The sequence below is a fragment of the Nerophis lumbriciformis genome, linkage group LG38 (genome assembly GCF_033978685.3).
Source record: "Nerophis lumbriciformis linkage group LG38, RoL_Nlum_v2.1, whole genome shotgun sequence".
NCBI classification, from domain to species: Eukaryota; Metazoa; Chordata; class Actinopteri; order Syngnathiformes; family Syngnathidae; genus Nerophis; species Nerophis lumbriciformis.
In genome coordinates this window covers 5,426,811-5,447,035 of record NC_084585.2, presented here as the reverse complement: position 1 = coordinate 5,447,035, position 20,225 = coordinate 5,426,811, and the positions used below count along the sequence as shown (strand labels likewise).

The window sequence follows — 20,225 nt, the reverse complement described above, 5'->3', positions numbered from 1 at the left end:
TAACTCAAGAGATGCTATCAAAAAACAAGGAAATTGAGAATTTAAACGCATAGAAATGTCCAGAAAGTACAATGCCTCTACCAGGGGTAGTGAGTATTGTAGGGATGACATCAAAGATTTGATGTTTCTATGTTTCTGACCATCATCTCATCTTTGATTTCTAAGGTGTGGTTCAACACAATAGCGTTGGTGTGAATGTTTGTCTCTCTGCATTCACACAGAGGGGACTGAAAATGAGCTTTGTGTAAATTCGGGCCTCTGCCAAACAGGATTAGGCTGAGTTTATGTCTGCTAGTCTGGTCCTTTGGGGGGGGGGGGGAAACGCCTGAACTGAATCCAGCTGTGGGTATATGTCCTCCTCTCTTCCTCTCTTTACTTCACAACCACTTTTCTCCCCTCCTGAGCCAAAAATAACACTGGGAAGACCTCTTTGTGAACACTTATGCTCAACTTGGCCAAGACTTTAGTCCTCACACGCAGATGAATGATGAAATGGACTTTGATTTCAGAAGCTACTTCTCTTTATACTGCATGTTATGAAATGGTTGCAATGCCTTCACTGCACAGATACCCATTAGCATGTCCTCAGTTTTCATAGTCGAGGATTTTTCAATGTAGCATCAAAATGATAACAGTACACAACTCCCAATCTGACATGCATTTTGTAACGCTGTTGTCATGTAAACAAACAGCCCCATGTATACAGCTTTTATCAGGGTTTAGCTGGAAGTCTCTTAATATCTAGCATTAAAAGATTACAGTTGGTACAACAACCGACTTTTGACAAGAACAAGAAAGTTTGATCATATTACGCCTATACTGGCTCACCTGCACTGGCTTCCTGTGCACTTAAGATGTGACTCTAAGGTTTGACTACTTACGTATAAAATACTACACGGTCTAGCTCCATCCTATCTTGCTGATTGTGTAGTACAGGGGTTGGCAACCCGCGGCTCTTTGATCACTCTGATGCGGCTCAGCAGCTTACTTGCTGAACCCCCCAATTTTCCCGTGAGACTTCCGGATTTCAGTGCCTCTCGCAGAAAACTCCCGGGATTAATATTCGCCGATTTTCACCCTTACAGCAATAATAAGGGCGTGCCATGATGATACAACATTTGGCGCTCTCTACAATCTGTATTAACAGCGTGCCAGCCCAACACTTGTTATACAATATACATCTTCTGCTTGCACGCGTATGTGACAGCAAGGCATACTTTGTCAACAGCCACACAGGTTACACTGACGGTGGTCATATAAAACAACTTTAACACTCTTACCAATAATGCGCCACACTTTGAACCAAAACCAAACAAGAATGACAAACACATTTCGGGAGAAAATCTGCACCTTAACACAACATAAACACAACAGAACAAACACCCAGAATCCCATGCAGCCCTGACTCTTCCGGGCTACATTATACACCACTGCATAAAACCTCCACTCTAACACACTCCAGTCTCGGAGATGCTTATTTTTCCACTAATTTTACATTTAATTGAAACATCAGCCTTTACGTTGCAAAGCACTTGAATCTAAAGCTGAACCTAGCAGCAGTATAACAACCTTATTTTGCAACATAAACTTGCAGATATGCATGTTAGATCACACTAATTCCAAATGATTTAAAGAGTTTCCTACAATTATTTGATCATTAAATAATGCTTATCATCAGTCAATCAATCAATCAATCAATGTTTATTTATATAGCCCTAAATCACAAGTGTCTCAAAGGGCTGCACAAGCCACAACGACATCCTCGGTACAAAGCCCACATAAGGGCAAGGAAAAACTCACCCCAGTGGGACGTCGATGTGAATGACTATGAGAAACCTTGGAGAGGACCGCATATGTGGGTAACCCCCACCCCCTCTAGGGGAGACCGAATGCAATGGATGTCGAGTGGGACTGACATAATATTGTGAGAGTCCAGTCCATAGTGGATCCAACATAATAGTAAGAGCCCAGTCCATAGTGGGGCCAGCAGGACACCATCCCGAGCGGAGACGGGTCAGCAGCGCAGAGATGTTCCCAGCCGATGCACAGGCGAGCGGTCCACCCCGGGTCCCGACTCTGGACAGCCAGCACTTCATCCATGGCCACCGGACCTGTGCCCCCCGCCCCCTCCACAAGGAAGAGGGGAGCAGAGGAGAAAAGAAAAGAAACGGCAGATCAACTGGTCTAAAAGGGGGGTCTATTTAAAGGCTAGAGTATACAAATGAGTTTTAAGATGGGACTTAAATGCTTCTACTGAGGTAGCATCTCTAATTGTTACCGGGAGGGCATTCCATAGTACTGGAGCCCCAATAGAAAACGCTCTATAGCCCGCAGATTTTTTTTGGGCTCTGGGAATCACTAATAAGCCAGAGTTCTTTGAACGCAGATTTCTTGCCGGGACATATGGTACAATACAATCGACAAGATAGGATGGAGCTAGACCGTGTAGTATTTTATACGTAAGTAGTAAAACCTTAAAGTCACATCTTAAGTGCACAGGAAGCCAGTGCAGGTGAGCCAGTATAGGCGTAATATGATCAAACTTTCTTGTTCTTGTCAAAAGTCTAGCAGCCGCATTTTGTACCAATTGTAGTCTTTTAATGCTAGACATAGGGAGACCCGAAAATAATACGTTACAGTAGTCGAGACGAGACGTAACGAACGCATGAATAATGATCTCAGCGTCGCTAGTGGATAAAATAGAACGAATTTTAGCGATATTACGGAGATGAAAGAATGCCGTTTTAGTAACACTCTTAATGTGTGACTCAAAGGAGAGAGTTGGGTGGAAGATAATACCCAGATTCTTTACTGATTCGCCTTGTGTAATTGTTTGGTTGTCAAATGTTAAGGTGGTATTATTAAATAAATGTCGGTGTTTAGCAGGACCGATAATCAGCATTTCCGTTTTCTTGGCATTGAGTTGCAAGAAGTTAGCGGACATCCATTGTTTAATTTCATTAAGACACGCCTCCAGCTGACTACAATCCGGCGTGTTGGTCAGCTTTAGGGGCATGTAGAGTTGGGTGTCATCAGCATAACAATGAAAACTAGCACCGTATTTGCGTATGATGTCGCCTAGCGGCAGCATGTAAATACTGAAGAGTGCAGGGCCAAGAACCGAACCCTGAGGAACTCCGCACGTTACCTTAACATAGTCCGAGGTCACATTATTATGGGAGACGCATTGCATCCTGTCAGTAAGATAAGAGTTAAACCACGACAAAGCTAAGTCTGACATACCAATACGTGTTTTGATACGCTCTAATAAAATATTATGATGGACGGTATCGAAAGCAGCGCTAAGATCAAGAAGCAGCAACATAGATGACGCATCAGAATCCATCGTTAGCAGTAGATCATTAGTCATTTTTGCGAGGGCTGTCTCCGTAGAGTGATTTGCCCTGAAACCGGATTGAAAAGGTTCACAGAGATTGTTAGACACTAAGTGTTCATTTAGCTGCTGTGCGACAATTTTTTCGAGGATTTTCGAAATAAAGGGAAGGTAGTTTACCATGAGGTCAGGATCAAGGTTAGGTCTTTTGAGCAGAGGATGAATAAGCTAGACCGTGTAGTATTTTATACGTAAGTAGTAAAACCTTAAAGTCACATCTTAAGTGCACAGGAAGCCAGTGCAGGTGAGCCAGTATAGGCGTAATATGATCAAACTTTCTTGTTCTTGTCAAAAGTCTAGCAGCCGCATTTTGTACCAATTGTAGTCTTTTAATGCTAGACATAGGGAGACCCGAAAATAATACGTTACAGTAGTCGAGACGAGACGTAACGAACGCATGAATAATGATCTCAGCGTCGCTAGTGGATAAAATAGAACACATTTTAGCGATATTACGGAGATGAAAGAAGGCCGTTTTAGTAACACTCTTAATGTGTGATTCAAACAAGAGAGTTGGGTCGAAGATAATACCCAGATTCTTTACTGATTCGCCTTGTGTAATTGTTTGGTTGTCAAATGTTAAGGTGGTATTATGAAATAAAATCAGTGTGGTTTGCAATGGCGACCTCACATCCGTAATCACCTTTTCATCTGGATTCAAAATAGAAAACCTGCGTCAAGCTCCGGTCATCAGGAAACCTCTTTTAAAATAAATGTTTCACCCACTCAAACCGCAGCAGTCAGGAGGGTCGTGGGTCACAGTTTGGTTCAATCGGTCTCATACTCCCAACTCGCTAACTTTTACATTTGTGGCCTTGAACATTTCTACAAGCTGACGCCATCTAAGGAAACCACCTTGTGTATTTCTGGGAGACATGCCTGGATGTGAGAGGCTCTTTCTAAGTCAGCCGGTCTCACATTTAGTTAGATCAGCATTTCACAGAGCAGCTAAAAAGTCTCAGCCCTTTTTTTTTTTTTTTGGCTCCCACAGGTCAACTTCACACTCGGGCAAACACCCCAGTGCAGCTTTCTTTGCTCAAGAAAGGAAATTAACAATGGCAGCGTTATTAGCTTTTTGTTGACCCTGATAGGTTGGGATGTCAAAGGTTGTGGCTTAAATTAGCGGTGTTTACGTGTGATACTTGTTCCACCAGTTGGCTCTGCTACTCGTTTTGGTTGCCCAGAGACCAGCCCAGACACTCTCCCAAACTCAACACAACAGTTCGGTCTTCTCCCAGTCCATTCCAGTCTGTTAGTTGATGGAGTTATCATTGACAGACTATCACAAGTGTTCATTTGTGTAAAAACATTAAATATGCAAACCCCGTTTCCATATGAGTTGGGAAATTGTGTTAGATGTAAATATAAACGGAATACAATGATTTGCAAATCCTTTTCAACCCATATTCAGTTGAATATGCTACAAAGACAACATATTTGATGTTCAAACTCCATCCATCCATCCATCTTCTTCCGCTTATCCGAGGTCGGGTCGCGGGGGCAGCAGCCTAAGCAGGGAAGCCCAGACTTTCCTCTCCCCAGCCACTTCGTCCAGCTCTTCCTGTGGGAGCCCTAGGCGTTCCCAGGCCAGCCGGGAGACATAGTCTTCCCAACGTGTCCTGGGTCTTCCCCGCGGCCTCCTACCGGTCGGACGTGCCCTAAACACCTCCCTAGGGAGGCGCTCGGGTGGCATCCTGACCAGATGCCCGAACCACCTCATCTGGCTCCTCTCCATGTGGAGGAGCAGCGGCTTTACTTTGAGCTCCCCCCGGATGGCAGAGCTTCTCACCCTATCTCTAAGGGAGAGCCCTGCCACCCGACAGAGGAAACTCATTTGGGCCGCTTGTACCCATGATCTTGTCCTTTCGGTCATAACCCAAAGCTCATGACCATAGGTGAGGATGGGAACGTAGATCGACCGGTAAATTGAGAGCTTTGCCTTCCGGCTCAGCTCCTTCTTCACCACAACGGATCGATACAGCGTCCGCATTACTGAAGACGCCGCACCGATCCGCCTGTCGATCTCACGATCCACTCTTCCCTCACTCGTGAACAAGACTCCGAGGTACTTGAACTCCTCCACTTGGGGCAAGATCTCCTCCCCAACCCGGAGATGGCACTCCACCCTTTTCCGGGCGAGAACCATGGACTCGGACTTGGAGGTGCTGATTCTCATCCCAGTCGCTTCACACTCGGCTGCGAACCGATCCAGTGAGAGCTGAAGATCCTGGTCAGATGAAGCCATCAGGACCACATCATCTGCAAAAAGCAGAGACCTAATCCTGCAGCCACCAAACCAGATCCCCTCAACGCCTGATAAAAAAAAAAAAAATTTCAAATAATCATTAACTTTAGAATTTGATGCCAGCAACACGTGACAAAGAAGTTGGGAAAGGTGGCAATAAATACTGATAAAGTTGAGGAATGCTCATCAAACACTTATTTGGAACATCCCACAGGTGAACAGGCAAATTGGGAACAGGTGGGTGCCATGATTGGGTATAAAAGTAGATTCCATGAAATGCTCAGTCATTCACAAACAAGGATGGGGCGAGGGTCACCACTTTGTCAACAAATGCGTGAGCAAATATTTGAACAGTTTAAGAAAAACCTTTCTCAACCAGCTATTGCAAGGATTTTAGGGATTTCACCATCTACGCTCCGTAATATCATCAAAGGGTTCAGAGAATCTGGAGAAATCACTGCACGTAAGCAGCTAAGCCCGTGACCTTCGATCCCTCAGGCTGTACTGCATCAACAAGCGACATCAGTGTGTAAAGGATATCACCACATGGGCTCAGGAACACTTCAGAAACCCAGTGCCAGTAACTACAGTTGGTCGCTACATCTGTAAGTGCAAGTTCAAACTCTCCTATGCAAGGCGAAAACCGTTTATCAACAACACCCAGAAACGCAGTCGGCTTCGCTGGGCCTGAGCTCATCTAAGATGGACTGATACCAAGTGGAAAAGTGTTCCGTGGTCTGACGAGTCCACATTTCAAATTGTTTTTGGAAACTGTGGACGTCGTGTCCTCCGGACCAAAGAGGAAAAGAACCATCCGGATTGTTATAGGCGCAAGGTTGAAAAGCCAGCATGTGTGATGGTATGGGGGTGTATTAGTGCCCAAGACATGGGTAACTTACACATCTGTGAAGGCGCCATTAATGCTGAAAGGTACATACAGGTTTTGGAGCAACGTTACCATGGACGCCCCTGCTTATTTCAGCAAGACAATGCCAAGCCACGTGTTACATCAATGTGGCTTCATAGTAAAAGAGTGCGGGTACTAGACTGGCCTGCCTGTAGTCCAGACTTGTCTCCCATTGAAAATGTGTGGCGCATTATGAAGCCTAAAATAGCACAACGGAGACCCCCGGACTGTTGAACAACTTAAGCTGTACATCAAGCAAGAATGGTAAAGAATTCCACCTGAGAAGCTTAAAAAAAAGTGTCTCCTTAGTTCCCAAATGTTTATTGAGTGTTGTTAAAAGGAAAGGCCATGTAACACAGTGGTGAACATGCCCTTTCCCAACTACTTTGGCATGTGTTGCAGCCATGAAATTCTAAGTTAATTATTATTTGCAAAAAAAAACTCAAGTTTATGAGTTTGAACATCAAATATGTTGTCTTTGTAGTGCATTCAATTGGGTTGAAATGGATTTGCATATCATTGTATTCCATTTATATTTACATCTAACACCATTTCCCAACTCATATGGAAACGGGGTTTGTACAAAACACACAAACCTAAGCCTAATGTAACATGTTATTTATGTACTTTCAGCTAACTTTAAACTATGAATGTTGGGGGGGAAAATTCCAGATATTCACTAAAGTCACAAAACATGTTCAAGCAAAGACTTCATCCTTCATATGTACCTTGACTCATTGTTGTCATACTGAGGCTTACACTTTCAGATGTCCTTCAACATTCACAGACTGATTCCTAGAAAGTTCTTTGCATTCCTAACACACTGTATGTATATTTTATAAAGGACTGCAATGCAAGATAAGCATGATTATAAGATTGCGGAGGTATTTGGCCAAGTTCACTGACTGTGTTGTGTCATGGTTGGATGTTGAAGGATTGAATGTTTATTATGTACGTTTCAAACAAAGGAAAAAAAGTTAAAGCCATAAACAATGACTTTCCATTAACATTTAGATCGAAAGTAATGCAAAGAAGAACTTGATCCGGTTTACTTCACTAGCTGTAGATGAGTAAGTATTTCATGACTAACGTCTGGCTAATTTAGCATTGTTCTGTTCAGCAGGGTGTGCCGGTGCTTGTGGAGGATGTGCGGATCAGGGCCACATACTCGCACAGGAAAAGGATTCCTATCACGGAGGGCTTTTTGGAAGTGAAAGACGCAGGCAAGTGGAGGCAGATCTGCAATGAGGACTGGACAGAAATGAACAGCAGGGTCATCTGTGGCATGTACGGCTTCCCTGGGGAGAAGCGCTTCAATAATAAGCCCTACAAGTGAGTAATTGCTTATACGTGCCAATATAAATCATTATTTGATAGGAGACAATCATCCATACTTGCCAACCCTCCCGGATTTTCCGGGAGACTCCGAGAAATTCAGCGCCTCTCCCGAAAACCTCCCGGGACAAATTTTCTCCCGAAAATTCAGGCGGAGCTGGAGGCCACGCCCCCTCCAGCTCCATGCGGACCTGAGTGACGTGTTGACTGCCTGTTCACACGTCCGCTTTCCCACAATATAAACAGCTAATGATGGAGGGCGAGTTCTTGGTTTCTTATGTGGGTTTATTGTTAGGCAGTTTCATTAACGTCCTCCCAGCGCGGTAACAACACACAACAACAGCAGTCAAGTCTTCGTCTACCGTAAAGCAGTTCGTCTGCCGTAAACAGCAATGTTGTGACACTTTTAAACAGGACAATACTGCCATCTACTCTACATGCATATGTGACCCACCCATAATGTGTCACATTTTTTGTGTTGATTTATTTATTTTATTTTGTGGTTTGAATTCGTTTTTGGAGCTGTCATTACACATTTATCAGTATTCACATTGGTCAGTAGGGCGTTTCTTCCCAATTGAATGCTATCACCTGCAGACCGGAAGTGTCTTGTCATTCTGATGAGCGCGACCAGTCTGTGAACAATTGAAACGTCCTGTGTGCTTTTTCCTCCTGTATAACAGGTTAGTTTTGGTGAATCAACTCACTGAATAATATCCATGTGATCTTTATAAGTTTAAGTACACATTCTGATGGTGGAGCCTAACTCTAAAGTGTTTGTGAGTTGTAGTTTGTATTTGTGAATGAATCCAGTGCACAGCTGCAGTAATCAATACAAAAAGGCGACGTGAGTACGCAATGTTTATACAGGAACTTCTGATCCTAATTCAGACTCCCAAATTAGAGCTCCCGTTTTCTTATTGATTTTATAATGTATATTTGTATAATGTGTGTGTTCTGAAATAGTGACAGAGAATAGAACAAGGATGGACAATTCAACCCTTAACTCAAAAATGAGTAGATGAGTGTTATGTGTGTATATGTGTAAATAAATGAACACTGAAATTCAAGTATTTATTTTATTTTTATATATATATATATATATATATATATATATATATATATATATATATATATATATATATATATATATATAGCTAGAATTCACTGAAAGTCAAGTATTTCTTATATATATATCTTAACCACGCCCCCCGCCCCACCCCTGACCACGCCCCCCACCTCCCGAAATCGGAGGTCTCAAGGTTGGCAAGTATGCAATCACCACATGTTATTATGAACTGCATTTCCTGCGCGATAGCAAAGTAATAGTAGGGCAGGGTGTGTTGATTTCCTGGTGGTCATCACTTAAGCCTTCAAACATTTTCCTCACTGAGATAAAGCAGGCCTCAGTCTGCAGATTGTTGACAAAGAGCCAAAAACTAATTTTGCACAGAGTTGCACACATGCTGTGAAAGATCGTCCCTCTTGAGGGTCCAAAATGTCGCTCCGTTTGAGCCTGACTCTTCTAACGATGAACATGTGGTCCACAATCTGTGACAGAATTGTTGCTATTTCAGAACAGATGTGTCCAATCACTTGTATTGTTGTTTTTCCCAAAGAACAAATGCAGATGACTTTTAAATCGATGGATAAATGTCTCCTCCCCTCATTAAACAATGTGAAAAGAATCACTCAGATCTTCTATTTGCAATTTGGATGTCAGTAATACTCCGATTGAAATATGTTTTGTCAGGAAAAACTTCAGCTGTAAAGAATCAGAAATGCATTTTATTCCATCCATCCATCCATCTTCTTCCGCTTATCCGAGGTCGGGTCGCGGGGGCAGCAGCCTAAGCAGGGAAGCCCAGACTTCCCTCTCCCCAGCCACTTCGTCCAGCTCTTCCTGTGGGATCCCGAGGCGTTCCCAGGCCAGCCGGGAGACATAGTCTTCCCAACGTGTCCTGGGTCTTCCCCGTGGCCTCCTACCGGTTGAACGTGCCTGAAACACCTCCCTAGGGAGGCGTTCGGGTGGCATCCTGACCAGATGCCCGAACCACCTCATCTGGCTCCTCTCGATGTGGAGGAGCAGCGGCTTTACTTTGAGCTCCCCCCGGATGACAGAGCTTCTCACCCTATCTCTAAGGGAGAGCCCCGCCACCCGGCGAAGGAAACTCATTTCGGCCGCTTGTACCCGTGATCTTGTCCTTTCGGTCATAACCCAAAGCTCATGACCATAGGTGAGGATGGGAACGTAGATCGACCAGTAAATTGAGAGCTTTGCCTTCCGGCTCAGCTCCTTCTTCACCACAACGGATCGATACAGCGTCCGCATTACTGAAGATGCCGCACCGATCCGCCTGTCGATCTCACGATCCACTCTTCCCCCACTCGTGAACAAGACTCCTAGGTACTTGAACTCTTCCACTTGGGGCAGGGTCTCCTCCCCAACCCGGAGATGGCACTCCACCCTTTTCCGGGCGAGAACCATGGACTCGGACTTGGAGGTGCTGATTATCATCCCAGTCGCTTCACACTCAGCTGCGAACCGATCCAGTGAGAGCTGAAGATCCTGGCCAGATGAAGCCATCAGGACCACATCATCCGCAAAAAGCAGAGACCTAATCCTGCAGCCACCAAACCGGATCCCCTCAACGCCTTGACTGCGCCTAGAAATTTTGTCCATAAAAGTTATGAACAGAATCGGTGACAAAGGGCAGCCTTGGCGGAGTCCAACCCTCACTGGAAACGTGTCCGACCTACTGCCGGCAATGCGGACCAAGCTCTGACACTGATCGTACAGGGAGCGGACAGCCACAATCAGACAGTCCGATACCCCATACTCTCTGAGCACTCCCCACAGGACCTCCCGAGGGACACGGTCGAATCCAAGTCCACAAAGCACATGTAGACTGGTTGGGCAAACTCCCATGCACCCTCAAGGACCCTGCCGAGAGTATAGAGCTGGTCCACAGTTCCACGACCAGGACGAAAACCACACTGTTCCTCCTGAATCCGAGGTTCGACTATCCGGCGTAGCCTCCTCTCCAGTACACCTGAATAGACCTTACCGGGAAGGCTGAGGAGTGTGATCCCACGATAGTTAGAACACATCCTCCGGTTCCCCTTCTTAAAGAGAAGAACCACCACCCCGGTCTGCCAATCCAGAGGTACCGCCCCCGATGTCCACGCGATGCTGCAGAGTCTTGTCAACCAAGACAGCCCCACAGCATCCAGAGCCTTAAGGAACTCCGGGCGGATCTCATCCACCCCCGGGCCCTTGCCACCGAGGAGCTTTTTAACTACCTCAGCAACCTCAGCCCCAGAAATAGGAGAGCCCACCACAGATTCCCCAGGCACTGCTTCCTCATAGGAAGACGTGTTGGTGGGATTGAGGAGGTCTTCGAAGTATTCCCTCCACCGATCCACAACATCCGCAGTCGAGGTCAGCAGAACACCATCCGCACCATACACGGTGTTGACAGTGCACTGCTTCCCCTTCCTGAGGCGGCGAATGGGGGTCCAGAATCGCTTCGAAGCCGTCCGGAAGTCGTTTTCCATGGCTTCCCCGAACTCCTCCCATGTCCGAGTTTTTGCCTTTGCGACCGCTGAAGCCGCACACCGCTTGGCCTGTCGGTACCTGTCCGCTGCCTCAGGAATCCCATGAGCCAAAAGAACCCGATAGGACTCCTTCTTCAGCTTGACGGCATCCCTCACCGCCGGTGTCCACCAACGGGTTCTAGGATTACCGCCACGACAAGCACCAACTACCTTGCGGCCACAGCTCCAATCAGCCGCCTCGACAATAGAGGCGCGGAACATGGTCCATTCGGACTCAATGTCCAGCACCTCCCTCGTGACATGTTCGAAGTTCTTCCGGAGGTGGGAATTGAAACTCTCTCTGACAGGAGACTCTGCCAGACGTTCCCAGCAGACCCTCACAATGCGTTTGGGCCTGCCAGGTCTGTCCGGCATCCTCCCCCACCATCGCAACCAACTCACCACCAGGTGGTGATTGGTAGAAAGCTCCGCCCCTCTCTTCACCCGAGTGTCCAAAACATGAGGCCGCAAATCCGATGACACAACTACAAAGTCGATCATGGAACTGCGGCCTAGGGTGTCCTGGTGCCAAGTGCACATATGGACACCCTTATGTTTGAACATGGTGTTTGTTATGGACAATCTGTGACGAGCACAAAAGTCCAATAACAAAACACCACTCGGGTTCAGATCCGGGCGGCCATTCTTCCCAATCACACCTCTCCAGGTTTCACTGTCGTTGCCAACATGAGCGTTGAAGTCACCCAGTAGGACGAGGGAATCACCCGGGGGAGCACTTTCCAGTACTCCCTCGAGTGCATCCAAAAAGGGTGGGTACTCTGAACTGCTGTTTGGTGCGTAAGCACAAACAACAGTCAGGACCCGTCCCCACACCCGAAGGCGGAGGGAGGCTACCCTCTCGTCCACCGGGTTGAACTCCAACGTGCAGGCTTTGAGCCGGGGGGGCAACAAGAATTGCTACCCCAGCTCGTCGCCTCTCACTGCGTGCAACGCCAGTGTGGAAGAGCATTTCATTCTTTAGTGTGTAATTGTTGCTCAACCGTTTTATAAAAGTGAAAGAGCACTTTCACTTTGTTTTCCACCATTAAATCAAGTATTCAGGTCTTCAACAGGTGTAAAAGAAAGTGCATCTCTATCCTCCTTCAAAACCGCACTAAAAGAACACCTCCAGGCAGCTACAACCTAGCCTAACCTCCTCCCCCCACCACATCCCACCTCCCCGGATTGTAAAAAATCAAATGTTTCTACTTGTTCTTGTGCTTTCTGAGCTCACTATGTTCACTGCTCGCTGCACATATCCTACCAAGTCAGTCCTACACTGTTACAATGTCCATTTCTCAGATGATATAATTGTTGATGACTGAAGTATGCTGATAGCAACCCAACCTAACCTCCCCGCCCCAACCCCCTCCATATCCCACCCCCGGATTGTAAATAATGTCAATAATTCAATGTATATACTCTGATGATGAACTTGTGTGATGACTGTATTATGCTGATAGTATATATTTGTACCATGAATTGATTAACGTGGACCCCGACTTAAACAAGTTGAACAACTTATTGGGGTGTTACCATTTAGTGGTCAATTGTACGGAATATGTACTGTACTGTGCAACCTACTAATAAAAGTCTCAATCAATCAATCAATCAACAAAAGTGTAGAAACAGATGAAATGTGAAAAACAAAAATATTCAACCAACTCAAAGGCAGATTCTGCTAAAAGCTAAAAATGTACTTTGAGGTCAGCCGCAGTCAGTTTGCTTGATGTTAATGGCTTCCTGTTGACCATGAGGTCATGGGAATGTTAAGGTGCTCTTACAACAAGACTGCTTTTGTGCTCCTCACAAGTGACGAGTGTCATTGCGACCCTTATTGATGTGGTCTGGGGATCGTTGGTAAAACTTTAGTTTTCTCAAGGAGCTTACACCTGCATCGTTATTGTAATCTACCACTGTCGGTGCGCCGTTTCCTTGCTTTTATGACACGCTCTAACATACACAACTTGCTTTTTGACGTGCTGATTATGTAATGTTACAATCTACACTTTACTGTATACTCTAGCAAAACACTGCTTTGTCTGGTTCTGTTTGAATCCATTCAGGAATGTTCTGCTATACCTTAAGGTGTTATGTAACTTCCACGTTGGCGTTCTAGTCGACAGGTTGGTACATGAACTAACACCTAAGCCTCACCTTACCATGAATTGATTAACGTGGACCTCGACTTAAACAAGTTGAAAAACTTATTCGGGTGTTACCATTTAGTGGTCAATTGTACGGAATATGTACTGTACTGTGCAATCTACTAATAAAAGTTTCAATCAATCAAACCGACAAAAAAAAGACATATTTGTGGGGATGATAGTTTGGTCGTAAGTTATTTAATGTGCATATTTCTCTTCCAGATTACTGGCCAAGCGCCGAAAGAAGAACTTCTGGGGTTTCTCCGTCAACTGCACGGGTAACGAGGCCGACCTGTCTGACTGCAAACTGGGTAGGGAGATCGAGCTGAAGGGCAACAGCACCTGTGCCAAGGGCATGCCTGTAGTGCTCAGCTGTGTTCCTGGACGGACCTTTGCTCCCAGTCTCAGTACCGGCTTCCGGAAGGCGTACAGGCTGGAGGTTGGTCATCGGCGTGGTTTCTTAAGCAATTCATTGTACGTGGGCCTAAGTGACCCAGCGCTCATGAAGGCTACATTTGTCACCGGAATGTAGACCGTCATTATACCCAGACTACTACTGTACGCACTTTGTGTTTATTCATGTCTTTCCTTGTTCCCTACTTCACTCTCGTGGACCAACTGCTCAGCAACCCCTGGTACGACTAAAAGGAGGAGCCATGATAGGGGAGGGTCGAGTAGAGGTGCTGAGGAACGGCGAGTGGGGCACGGTGTGTGACGACAACTGGAACATTCGAGCTGCCACGGTGGTGTGTCGAGAGCTGGGCTTCGGCAGCGCCAAAGAGGCAATGACCGGCGCCAAAATGGGTCAAGGTAGACTCTCTGCTCCAATTCAGTTCTAATGTGAACTTACACACAATCACTTGTTTTCACTTAGTTTCTTTATCTTTTTTAGATTAGATTTGGATTTATTGGTCCCCGTGGGGAAATTAATTTTCACTGACCGTACATTTAAACAATAAATTACACATCACGGACAAAAATAGCCGATAGTCGAACCTCGGATTCAGGAGGAACAGTGTGGTTTTCGTCCTGGTCGTGGAACTGTGGACCAGCTCTATACTCTCGGCAGGGTCCTTGAGGGTGCACGGGAGTTTGCCCAACCAGTCTACATGTGTTTTGTGGACTTGGAGAAGGCATTCGACCGTGTCCCTCGGGAAGTCCTGTGGGGAGTGCTCAGAGAGTATGGGGTTTCGGACGGTCTGATTGTGGCAGTCCGCTCCCTGTATGATCAGTGCCAGAGCTTGGTCCGCTTTGCCGGCAGTAAGTCGGACACGTTTCCAGTGAGGGTTGGACTCCGCCAAGGCTGCCCTTTGTCACCGATTCTGTTCATAACTTTTATGGACAGAATTTCTAGGCGCAGTCAAGGCGTTGAGGGGATCTGGTTTGGTGGCTGCAGGATTAGGTCTCTGCTTTTTGCAGATGATGTGGTCCTGATGGCTTCATCTGGCCAGGATCTTCAGCTCTCGCTGGATCGGTTCGCAGCCGTGTGTGAAGCGACTGGGATGAGAATCAGCACCTCCAAGTCCGAGTCCATGGTTCTCGCCCGGAAAAGGGTGGAGTGCCATCTCCGGGTTGGGGAGGAGATCTTGCCCCAAGTGGAGGAGTTCAAGTACCTCGGAGTCTTGTTCACGAGTGAGGGAAGAGTGGATCGTGAGATCGACAGGCGGATCGGTGCGGCGTCTTCAGTAATGCGGACGCTGTATCGATCCGTTGTGGTGAAGAAGGAGCTGAGCCGGAAGGCAAAGCTCTCAATTTACCGGTCGATCTATGTTCCCATCCTCACCTATGGTCATGAGCTTTGGGTTATGACCGAAAGGACAAGATCACGGGTACAAGCGGCCGAAATGAGTTTCCTCCGCCGGGTGGCGGGGCTCTCCCTTAGAGATAGGGTGAGAAGCTCTGTCATCCGGGGGGAGCTCAAAGTAAAGCCGCTGCTCCTCCACATCGAGAGGAGCCAGATGAGGTGGTTCGGGCATCTTGTCAGGATGCCACCCGAGCGACTCCCGAGGGAGGTGTTTAGGGCACGTCCGACCGGTAGGAGGCCACGAGGAAGACCCAGGACACGTTGGGAAGACTATGTCTCCCGGCTGGCCTGGGAACGCCTCGGGGTCCCACAGGAAGAGCTGGACGAAGTGGCTGGGGAGAGGGAAGTCTGGGCTTCCCTGCTTAGGCTGCTGCCCCCGCGACCCGACCTCGGATAAGCGGAGGAAGATGGATGGATGGATGGACAAAAATAGCAAAAAAACATCATACATGACAGTGACAGCACCAACATTACCAACATTCATTACCATGAACTGATTAACGTGGACCCCGACTTAAACAAGTTGAAAAACTTATTGGGGTGTTACCATTTAGTGGTCAATTGTACGGAATATGTACTGTACTGTGCAATCTACTAATAAAAGTTTCAATCAACCAACACATTTACAGGCTTGTCAGACAGGCCGGCTGTTTAGGGCGGCTATAGCTGCAGGGATAAGGCTTTTCCCGAGGCGGGCCCTCCGGAATTTTGTGGTTCTGTACCTGCGTCCTGATGGTATATTGGTGTAGTGGGTGAGTGATATCCTGGACTATTGTGTTTGCCAGTTGGATGATAGATCTGAGATATCGGGTGTGGCTAGGTCGATGATTTTGATTTTGTGAGTTTGGTCCGGTTGGTTACAGAAAGCATAGTGAAGAAACATGTGGAACAGTACAGAAGGATGGGTTGAACAATGCTTTGGTCCAGTAATAACAGGAGGTGAGGTGCAACGTATAGTCCTTTAAGTTTACGGATGGCTGACAGTCTTTGTTGACTTCTTTTTTGAATGTCCGTGGTGTGCTGATCAAAGGTGAGTTTATTGTCCAAGGTTACTCCCAGGTATTTAAAAGTGTCAACTAGGGGTTTAACGGTACGTGTATTTGTATTGAGCCGTTTCGGTACGGGGGTTCCGGTTCGGTTCGGAGGTGTACCGAACGAGTTTCCACACGGACATATTAAGTAGCGTAACGCACGTTGTGTAAACAATGCACACCGAGGCACAACACACGGCATGCTAGCAGCTAACGGGCTATGATAGACTGACCATACGTCCTCTTTTCACCGGACATGTCCTCTTTTGCGGAGCTGTCAGGGCGGAGTTTCTTAAATGCCTCAATTGTCCGGCATTTTGAGTTAGGGTTGCGTGTATTTTCAATGTACGTTCAGGGTTAAGAAGGGGTTAAAAACAAAACAAATTGGCAGCATTGGTGAGGGAGGGGCAGAGACAGAGAGAGAGAGAGAGAGAGTTATGATAAACGTGCATGCGTCGCCAGGCTCTGCTTTTTATCCATAGATTTATCACATTTAATTTTTTATTATCTATAGCGGGGGTGTCAAAAGTGTGCCCCCGCAGGCCATTTGCGGCCCACAGCTAATGTTTTAAAGGCCCACGGCACATTCTAAAAATACTATTAAAATAAACAAAAACATAACAAAAGTGAAATAAAAAAAGCTTAAAGGTGAAATGTAATTTAGAAAAAGTTGCAATGTTGACTAATAAAACAAAGCTGTTTTTTTTTTCTTTCAAACTGTCATTGCTCAAAACATAATATTGAATCAAAAACCTCCAATTTTGCAACTATTTCTAAATTTCATTATAAGGCGCACTGTCAGCTTTTGAGAAAATTTGAGGTTTTTAGGTGTGCCTTATAGTGCGGAAAATACCGTATTTTCCGCACTATAAGGCACACCTAAAAACCTCAAATTTTCTCAAAAGCTGACAGTGCGCCTTATAATGTAATTTAGAAATAGTTGCAAAATTGGAGGTTTTTAGGTGCGCCTTATAGTGCGGAAAATACCGTATTTTCCGCACTATAAGGTGCACCTAAAAAACGTATTTCTGCACTATAAAACGCACCTAAAAACCTCCAATTTTCTCAAAAGCTGACAGTGTGCCTTATAATGTAATTTAGAAAAAGTTGCAAAATTGGAGGTTTTTAGGTGCGCCTTATAGTGCAGAAAATACAGTATTTTCCGCACTATAAGGCGCACCTAAAAACCTCAAATTTTCTCAAAAGCTGACAGTGCGCCTTATAATCCGGTTGCTCCTTATATATGGACCAATATTGAGCCACAACAGGTCTCGCAACCCCAGCCTCTACTGTAGCGTCTATTCTATGCGCCTTACAATGCGGTGTGCCTTATATATGAACAGTGTTGGGTTAGTTACTGAAAACCAGTAACTAGTTACAGTTACTAGTTACTTTATTTCAAAAGTAACTCAGTTACTAACTCAGTTACTTACACCAAAAAGTAATGCGTTACTGTAAAAAGTAACTATTTAGTTACTTCTTTTTTTCTTCTTTTTTTTTTAAAGCTCCCATTAATGCCCTTTTTGCCTTCATTTCAGTACTGTTATTGCACTGGAGAATAATACAATCTGTTGATCAACTTGACATACATTTTTATTTTCCTTTTAACATAATTAATGAAAAACAGTGCAACATAAAAAGGCATTCCTCCTTTCTTTAAACTTGGACCAATGACCATGAATAAAAAACAAGTTAAAGTGCAACATAAGAAGGCACATCATCTTCCTTGAAACATAAAGCCTGACATCTGGAGTGATGCTGCTGTCTTCCACACTTGGAGCCATGGATTGTAGAATACTTGTTTTCAGTGGCAGGATCGTTGACACAGATGGTGAAGTTTCAGTGCTCAGTAGAGATGGAACACTTTTGAGGGGTTTAAGCACCTGGAGGACCTCACCTGCCACTCTCACATCATCATCAGACAGGGTGACATTTGTCTTCAGGGTGTTGTGGGTCAATGCAGAGTATATAGCTGCCTGCTGCTCCAACATATCATAAGTGGAGTTCCACCTCGTTGGGACATCATGTATGAGCAGGCAGCTTTAGCATTTCTTGCTTTGTCTTAAGCACATGAGCAGCTGTTGTGCTTGGGTGGAAGTAAGAAACCTTCCTGATCCTCCCAAAGAGGCGCTCCATCCTATTGACTGAGATTCCCTTCTGTGATGCCAAATTCACTACATGTGCAAAGCACCTATCTGTGGTCCCAGTCCTGCCTCATTCTCTGTAATTATTTGATTTTTGGCATTATCCCGTGTGACTGGGATATCTTTATCTTCCATTCCTCCACTGCTTGTGTCAGTACCTGCGCAAGGTGACTCTCGTAGAGGGGGCGTGTCTTCTCATCTCCCAGTCTGCTGTGATGAAGTGAGCGCTTATAGTTCCGCTGGACGTCCACCCGTCTGTCATGAGCGCAACAGATGATGCTCGGGATAGTTCATCCACAACTTTTTTCTTCTCCTGCTCATAAAGATCTGGCACAATCTTATTGCTGAAGTGGGTGCGCGACGGGGTGTCGTAACGTGGTTCAAGCACGTTCAGCATGTGTTTAAAACCCTCGTTTTGCACAACCGAATTTGCACTTATAAACACACCGATTCAATGGCGGGGGCGTTCAAGCTCCTCCGTTACTCCGCTCGCCATGACCACACTGTGTGTGGACTGAACGTGCCAACAACTTTTTTTTTTGTTTCATATATCAAACCGCGGATCACGTGATCCGCGGTTTGATATATGAAACAAAAAAAACTTGTGTGCCTCATCCCCTCCCCACACCCACACCCACACACACATAGACCGCGCCTCTTTTCTTCTCTCCGGCTTGTGACAGAGGAAGATTCAGAAGAACGACACCGCAGCGCTTCTGTTTCTAGCCGATACTACATCAAAAGTAACGTAAAATAACGCAGTAACGCATCATGTAGTAACGGTAAATAAATTACTGAATAAAAAAAAATAACGCGTTAGATTACTAGTTACCGCCGAAACTAACGGCGTTACAGTAACGCGTTACAAAGTAAGTAGAGTCCCAACACTGTATATGAACAACGTTTTAAAATAGGCCATTCATTGAAGGTGCGCCTTATAGTGCAGAAAATATAAAACAAAGCTGTTTATCTTTCAAACTGTCATTGCTCAAAACATAATATTGAATCAAAATCAATGTCGTTATGAATTATTGACCTATCCAAGGTTCCCATTACTTCACATCAAATATTCCACTAAGAAAAATAGTTTTGGTGGAAGATTTTGCAAATTTGGTAAATAAATAACCCCAAAATTTACATTTTGTTGTTTTCTTACTGTACCGAAAATGAACCGAACCGTGACCTCTAAACCGAGGTACGTACCGAACCGAAATTTTTGTGTACCGTTAGACCCCTAATACACGCTGCCTCCCGCATATTGTGATCACGACAAACCACGTTCCCGACATCTACAAAGCAATTAGCTACCTGCTGCCACCTACTGATATGGAAGAGTATTACACGGTTACTCTGCCGAGCTTATAATTACTGGTTTGCAAAACATATTTTTAACCCAATTAGGTGAAATTACATAACCGCACACCAGACTGTATCTCACGGCACAGTGGTTGAAAAACATTGATCTAATGTGTTGTCCCTCATGCTCTGACCTTATACAAACGCTGTCATGAAGGAACTATCCACACACAAAACCTCCACTCCTATTTAAATTGTCAATGCCACAAAAATGTGAAAATATGCACAAAAGTTAAATCAAACCTGCTTCCAGCTGTGAAAATGA

General features: G+C 45.4%; 1 protein-coding gene across 2 annotated transcripts in view; it reads left to right on the top strand.

Moving 5' to 3' along the window:
- The window catches only part of LOC133578394 (lysyl oxidase homolog 2A-like), a 102,179-nt gene that overhangs the window by 44,974 nt on the left and 36,980 nt on the right, over nucleotides 1–20,225 (top strand). Inside the window, exons 4-6 of one of the 2 annotated variants that reach the window (XM_061932788.2) lie at nucleotides 7,670–7,878; nucleotides 13,848–14,064; nucleotides 14,252–14,435. In XM_061932788.2, coding sequence (XP_061788772.2) covers nucleotides 7,670–7,878; nucleotides 13,848–14,064; nucleotides 14,252–14,435 — 610 coding nt within the window. Of the gene's footprint in view, nucleotides 1–7,666; nucleotides 7,879–13,847; nucleotides 14,065–14,251; nucleotides 14,436–20,225 lie in introns of both variants that reach the window. The other variant, XM_061932787.2, reaches the window with a different exon arrangement.